Consider the following 6,738-nt stretch of genomic DNA (forward strand, 5'->3'; position numbering starts at 1 on the left):
ATGAGAAGAGAAGTTAGAGTTTTGTTTCTAGTAACGGTGGTGTTGATCGGCTGCCAGAGTGGGGCTGATGGAAGGGATGAGTTTCAGAGGAAAAATGAGGTTCCAGGGTGGTCCAATTCTACTTCTAGTGAGAGCCATAGTTTTATTGAAGATGTACAACACAAAGGCACAAATTCTTCAGCAGAAACTTTAGTCCAAACCAATATTAATCTTAGCCATGCTGGGAAAGGAGGAGGAAATGGTGGTGGTGGTGGTGGTGGTGGTGGTGGTGGAGGAGGAGGAGGAGGAGGAGGAGGAGGAGGAAATGGTGGTAGTTGCAGTCGAGGTGGAGGTGGCAGAGGCAATGGTAAAGGAAAAGGAAAAGGTAAACCTCACAAGAAAAGAAAAGGAAGAGGCCACTGTAGTTGTGGTGGTGGTGGTGGTGGTGGTGGGGGTGGAGGTGGAAATGGAAATGTTGGGGGAGAAGGTAAACCACACAAGAAAAGAAACCACAAAGGTCACGGATGGGGTGGAGGCAATGGAGAAGGTGGTGGGGGTAGGGGTGGCCAAGGTGAAGGATGGGGTTCGGGAGGAGGTAACGGTGGCGGTGGAAACCATGGTGGAACAAGAAAAGCAATTGGAGGGAAAGCTCCCTCTCCTGCTGCAAGGCCAAACCATGCACGTTGAAAGGAGTAAAGAAACATGCACTTGATCCCCCTCCAATCCAACTCCTACCGTATATTATAGCAAACGTCATTCGCCTCTAGTTTTTGCATTTCCCATGCAACGACTCTAAATAATTCCCTGCATGCTTTTGTATGTTCCACTTTTTCTAAATTTATAGTCTCAATTTTCTGCTATTCCAGATATTATACACATAAAAATCAGTTTGTATTAGTTTCGGAAGTAATATGCGTTGTGGTTTGTATTAATTATTCAACCTAGCACCATGCCAGTTTTCACGAATTAGGCCATTAGGTTAAGCCATGTCCACATTGAAAAGGGCAAAGCAAGCCCCATTGTCGCATTGCTTGAGACCATCCGCAATCCATAAATCCCATTTAACGAAAAATTGCTCCCATTTCAACATCCAACCAATCACCACAATTGAATTATTAATTAGTTAGCCAAATGAAAATCGGACCACCCATCAAAATTCAAAGCGTAAGGAGCCCAATGCACATGCTTAAGCACCCGAGTCAAACCAAAAAAAAAGCGCCGTTGACTCTTGATGGAGGAAGTGAGGTGGGCATAATCACTATTGCTTAACTACCATGTGGCATGTGGATAAGGGATACTACAAAGTCAACGTGAAGTGATGGAAATTAAATGATATCTGATTGCACGAAATTTTTAATGATTAAACAATGGTTTAATTATGCTTCCGGTTGTTGAAATCATTGAGTTTCTCTACGGATGGGTTTATTTATATGAATATTCAAAATTAAAATCTAATTGAAAAAATTCATGCACAAGAGTCTGAGTGGAATCATGTATAACTGGTTTTGATGAGATATGGGCTACTGATTTTGATGACTGAAACTACAAAAACCAAAATTTCCTTTCTTAGGGCTTTTAAAGCACAAAAGTACTTAATCCCTATCTTACTTTACAGCTGCCCCTGCTCTTCTTACAAAGAAACAACAAAGAGTGGTTGGAACTGGTGAGAGATAGCCTTTCACGTGATTGCCACGCAACAATTATGTGAGTGCACTCAAGATTTGGGCGATTCTTATCAAATTCTCTCTACTTTTAGAAATTTCTTATGCCTCTGGCTTTCCAATTAGTTGCGACTATATGCTGACTCAAACCTCTTTATATCTTTTTATTATGCATTCTATCTACCAATCAATTTTTAAAAATTTTATGTGCAACCATGCAGAATTAAGTTATGTATTTTCTTTTGAGAGTCAAAATATAATCTATTTATTATATTAATGTATATATTTATGATTTAAATTAAAATTTATTATTTTGGTGGTCAAATACATTTTAATTATTTATTAATTTATAATTTTATTAGATATAAAGATATTAGTATAATATTTTCTCATTTTAGGAGGGCAGCATGTAGTGTCACCCTATTGTTATTATGTGTAGGTTTTAGTTTAGTTTATTAGCTTTAGTCTAGATTATATTAATTATTAGTTCATTTATATTTTAATAATTTGATTATACTTTTTTTATTATTCAGATAATCCATTTGTAATAGTTTGATACTTATGATTATTTGAATATATATATATATTTATATTTGTACTTTGATTCTAGAATACCTATTACACTTTAAAAGAAAAAAATTTAACTAATTGTCAGCACATGATTCATTACTAGTGTATAAAATACAAACCCATTTACTGTTAATTATTTTCATAATTTAAACATCAAACTCAAAATGTTTGGGTATTGCAGGCGCCATAAATCAATAACAAAAGCGGCTTGGAGTTGTATTTACTAGCATTTGGATCAATATGGTATTTACTTGTATTTTATTCTACTGAAGCAGGCTGTGGAGAAGTCTCAGCAACAACTTTAAGCTCGACATTTGTCATGCAGTATTTTTAGGTATTGAGTGGCAAGGCATGAAAATAACCCCAATATTACGAATACGATACTAATATACAGTTTAATTAGGCGATACCCTCATCTCACCGTTCACTCTAACTATTTGTCTTCTTCTTCCTGTAATCTTTTAGTGTTATTTTTTTATCATTCATCAGCCTCACATTTCTCAGCGGATGACTAACCCTAAACCAATACAAAAGCGAAATGGCCGAAAGCTTATTCACGTATTCTGTTTTAGTGGCCATTCTCGTTTCTCAAGTCTCAATCTTCAAGTTTTTAATAATCATTAATACTACTTATTACTCCTGTTCTATCAATGATAGATAGAGTATCTAGGCTGTTTATTTCACATTTTAAATGCTATAACTTGATATATATATATATTATTTTTTGTGTTTGTTTTATCATTTATATTTGAGATTTGTAACTATCTCTCCCAATAATATTATATCTAAAATTTAAATCTACGTTCTCTTCTTAAAAATATAATATCTCTTACTATTTTACTCAATCACTTGATAGTTATGTATATAGTTATTTAATTTTTGATTGATGTGTATAAACAAATATTGTAGTATAATCTTCTAATATTAAAAAAAAAAGAAGCATACCAAGTATAATTTAATGCTAATACATCATTAAAAAAATTAAAATTAAATCAAGTGACTTGATATATAATAATATATGTTTATTATTGGTATATTAAATATAAATTCTTTAAATGTATTCAAAATACAAATTTGAGTGAAATTGGTGATGATATATATTATACACAAGGAAACCGAAAGAAGTAGACCCAGTGGCCCTGGTGCTAACTGTTGCAGCGTTTCTAGTTTCTTGAATGTACATAAATAAATAAGGAATAATTTTTGATCCGTCTGATAAACAAATATAATTTTATTTTAATATAATTAAATATTAATCGTAATTATTATAAATAAATATTAATAATTTTCGAATTTAAAATAGTTTCGAATTTAAAATTTTAGTATTTATTTATAATTAATTATTACATGCATACGACTTACCCAATGAAACCCAAATATTCAGCAGAGCCTGTTAAAATACTTTTTGAGTGTCATCAGCCCTCCCATTAGCTTTTGTCTTAGTACCAAAACATAAACAGCTTTGCTTTGAGTGTCTTAAAATCGTAGGCAAGGATATTCCAGCATGTCATGATTTTCACCAGACTGGATGAAGAAAACAAGAGCAGATAAAAACTGAGTCACCTGTCTGGTAAGTTGTTCCAAGTCATTTAACTTGGGGGGGTCCCCTCCACTTAAAGAATGCTCCTTCACGGGCTCCACTTTTCGACCCTCCAAAACCCAATGTCCTTATCCATCTCAGTCCCCACTCAAAACTTTAAATTTTAATTCATCCTGGAGGGAAACAACAAAAGGCAGAGAGGGCTGCCTAGCGCCCTTTTCTAGATATTATTATCGGTAACTTCAATTCAAATACCAATTACCAAACCCTAACTTTTTTTTTTTTAAGTGCGTCCAAAACCAAACATCAAACTCCAAATTCCGTCCAACAATCACACACCAAACACGAAACTGCTCAAAAACAACCCCAATAAACCTCAAATTTCACTAACTCGTTGTGAGGCGGAAAGGATATAAAGCAAAGTGCGTAGTCCTCACGCCACCATTAAGTAGTTTCCTTTGCTTACCACATCATTTCCCAATTCACAATATTTTTGCTTTCCAACACCCATTCCCTTAAAAAGGTTGAACCGTTTCAAACTCACTCATTAAACCACTCACTCAAACCAATATTCATTTACGGAAAGAAAAAACAAATTAAATTCAAAATAATTGAGGGAAGAAGTGGGAGAAATAAAAAAAGAAGGAAAAAAAAAATAACACAGATACAATAAAGTCCTCTCTAAATCAGTTACATCCCTATGATAGAAAACCTACCGCACCCACCTTGGAAATTTTTTTAAACTATTTTTTTTGGCCTTTCGAACCGGAAACAATCAAACCGGGTTCGTTCAACTCGTTCTCTCACTCTGTTATCCTATTCAGTATTTTTTTCCCTACTGCTCTAAAACCTAGATGAACTATTTGGTTTTTTTCTGTCTAATATTAACCAAAACTGGGCACAACTGGAGGTGTTAGACCGGGTTCGGCCTGACCCAATGTCTCTTTCTTGCGCCGCATCTCTAGCACTTTCCGGTGATGGTTTGAGTGTAACTCGCTTGAAAACGTCGGACTACAAGCCGGTCTATACTCGGGTAAAAGCCGGCCCGACTTAAACCTGACTCCGCATGCGTTACATAAAGTCTTAGCCCCCATTGGACCGGCTCTCCATTGTGGCGTCTTAGTAACTCCACAATGGCTGCACCTACGCGTCGGCTGGGTCCCATTGCAACCTGTTGTATCGGTTGACGGTCTCTTCTTATGCTTCTTAACCGGCGGCTTTTCAACAGAGAGAGGTTCAGACAGTTCAAAGATTGAACCCGAACCACTGTTGGGGCAAAGCATCCAAGGGCAAGGGCTTGAGGAGGAAGATGATGACGTGGAACTCGAAGAGGATTCTGTGAGAGAAGGGGTGGCGACAAGGGACCAAACTCGGCCTCCGGTTCGAACGCGCTTGCTTCTGGCTTTTGCTGGGACAGGACTTTCGAAACATGCCGTCATCGTAACTGATTTTTCCGGTTCGGGCAAGTTGCCGTCGAGTAACTTGGGCTTTTCCATTAACGTCCCGGTCGGATACGCCGTAGAGTGCTCCGAGAAGGAATCCTCCACGAAATGAGACAGCCATTCGAGGTTCTCAACGTCATCCGCCTGTAAAAATGGCACCTTTTTTCACTATTAACAACCGTAGCATAATAGCAGAAGCAAAAAATTTCTTAAAACAAAAGGGTGCTTTTTTTTTTTTTCAAGTACCGGAACAGCGAGTTCGTTGGTGGACAAGGAACCATAATCGAAATTTGTAGTACTGTCGTTAGAGAAGTGGCCGTTGTCTTGGCTTAGCTTTTGTCTCTTAGGCAAAGAAGAAGAAGCTGGTACTTCTTCTTCCTCCTCATCTTCTTCATCCGCACGTTTCTGTTGAAGGAAACCCTCTTCGTTACTGAAGTCAAAGAGGTCGTCAACTGAAAAATCATCGCAAGACACCCCATTTTGTCCATTAACAACCCAAATATCCTCCAAAAACGCCTGGGGGCTTGGTTTCAAAGCCATTTCCTTTCTAAAACTGGTCTTCAAAGCTGCCTCAACGCACTCCATTTCCTAGAACATAAGACATCGAAAAAAAAATCTCAGAAACTTAAAAACAAGGCAGAAAAAGAAGAGCCGTTTGGAAAAAAAAATACAAAAGCTAAAGACTTTATTTTCTAAAATTGACTACCTGAAGAGACGAAGGCAAGAGCGAAGGTGTAGTTGAAAAGAGAAGAAGAACGTGAAAGGTAAAGAAGAAGAGGAAATAGAAGAAAAATAAATAAAAAGGGGTGGTGATGAGTTTGGTGAAGCTCTCTCTTTAATTTTTACTTTTTCTCTCTCTTTAGTTTCTACATACAAAACAAAAAGATTTTCTCACTTGTTTTATTTTCTATTTCTTCGTTTATCTATTCCATTTATTTATACGTTACAAATTTATGTTATAACGCATAAATAAATAAAAAAAGGGACTGAAATTACGAGGATTACCCTTTAAGAATCGGACTTTTCACCGTCTGGGAACCGTCAGGTCGGACCAAATTCTAAGATTCTTCGATTTTCCCTTTTTATTTAAATAATAATAAGTAAAAAGTAAAAGGGTAAGGCCTAAGGCGTCGTCCGGTCCGGCCTAACAAAAACCAAGGGAACCGCCACCCTTTTCTGTTCATTTTTGTAATTATGTTATCTTAAACTGATTTTCTTTTTTCTTATTTGGTAAGAATTCGGTTTGGCCCCTCTCTTTTGACTAATTTACGTTATTTGCCTACCGCGTTGATCGCCGCTCGTCTTGGCTGTTTTAATGTTTAACGCCCTCTTTATTTTGTTTTTGCAATATAATATAATATAATATAATATAATATAATAATATTCCTCACTTTCTTTGCTTTTTATTTTTAGTTTATTACGAAATTGACCCTCAAAAAGACCGGAAATCAAAATTGGACTGCTCATTCTTTTTTATCTTTTCTCATACCCATTCATTGCTTTCCTACTTTTATTGGGAAAAGAGAAAAAAATAAATAAATACATT

The 6,738-nt window shown here is 36.2% G+C and overlaps 2 protein-coding genes across 2 annotated transcripts; one reads left to right on the forward strand and one right to left on the reverse strand.

Annotated features, from left to right (window-relative positions):
- Nucleotides 1-666, forward strand: LOC121209990 (putative glycine-rich cell wall structural protein 1). Its single transcript, XM_041082047.1, has 2 exons — nucleotides 1-259; nucleotides 389-666. Exons 1-2 carry the CDS (start codon nucleotides 1-3, stop codon nucleotides 664-666), a joined length of 537 nt encoding a protein of 178 aa, XP_040937981.1.
- A 3,729-nt stretch (nucleotides 667-4,395) lies between these two features.
- Nucleotides 4,396-6,129, reverse strand: LOC121209820 (GATA transcription factor 5). Its single transcript, XM_041081479.1, has 3 exons — nucleotides 5,899-6,129; nucleotides 5,439-5,780; nucleotides 4,396-5,336 (listed from the first exon to the last, which is right to left on the reverse strand). Exons 2-3 carry the CDS (start codon nucleotides 5,775-5,777, stop codon nucleotides 4,635-4,637), a joined length of 1,041 nt encoding a protein of 346 aa, XP_040937413.1. The 5' UTR covers nucleotides 5,778-5,780; nucleotides 5,899-6,129; the 3' UTR covers nucleotides 4,396-4,634.
- Between the last annotated feature and the right edge of the window lie 609 nt (nucleotides 6,130-6,738).

The sequence above is a fragment of the Gossypium hirsutum genome, chromosome A11, assembly GCF_007990345.1.
Source record: "Gossypium hirsutum isolate 1008001.06 chromosome A11, Gossypium_hirsutum_v2.1, whole genome shotgun sequence".
Lineage (NCBI taxonomy): Eukaryota > Viridiplantae > Streptophyta > Magnoliopsida > Malvales > Malvaceae > Gossypium > Gossypium hirsutum.

Coding starts and splice junctions, on each gene's coding strand:
- LOC121209990 (XM_041082047.1), top strand. CDS start 1: ATGAGAAGAGAAGTTAGAGTTTTGTTTCTAGTAACGGTGGTGTTGATC. Junction 260..388: donor TGGTGGTGGTGGTGGTGGTG/GTGGTGGTGGTG, acceptor AGAAAAGAAAAG/GAAGAGGCCACTGTAGTTGT.
- LOC121209820 (XM_041081479.1), bottom strand. CDS start 5,777: ATGGAGTGCGTTGAGGCAGCTTTGAAGACCAGTTTTAGAAAGGAAATG. Junction 5,337..5,438: donor CCAACGAACTCGCTGTTCCG/GTACTTGAAAAA, acceptor CCATTTTTACAG/GCGGATGACGTTGAGAACCT.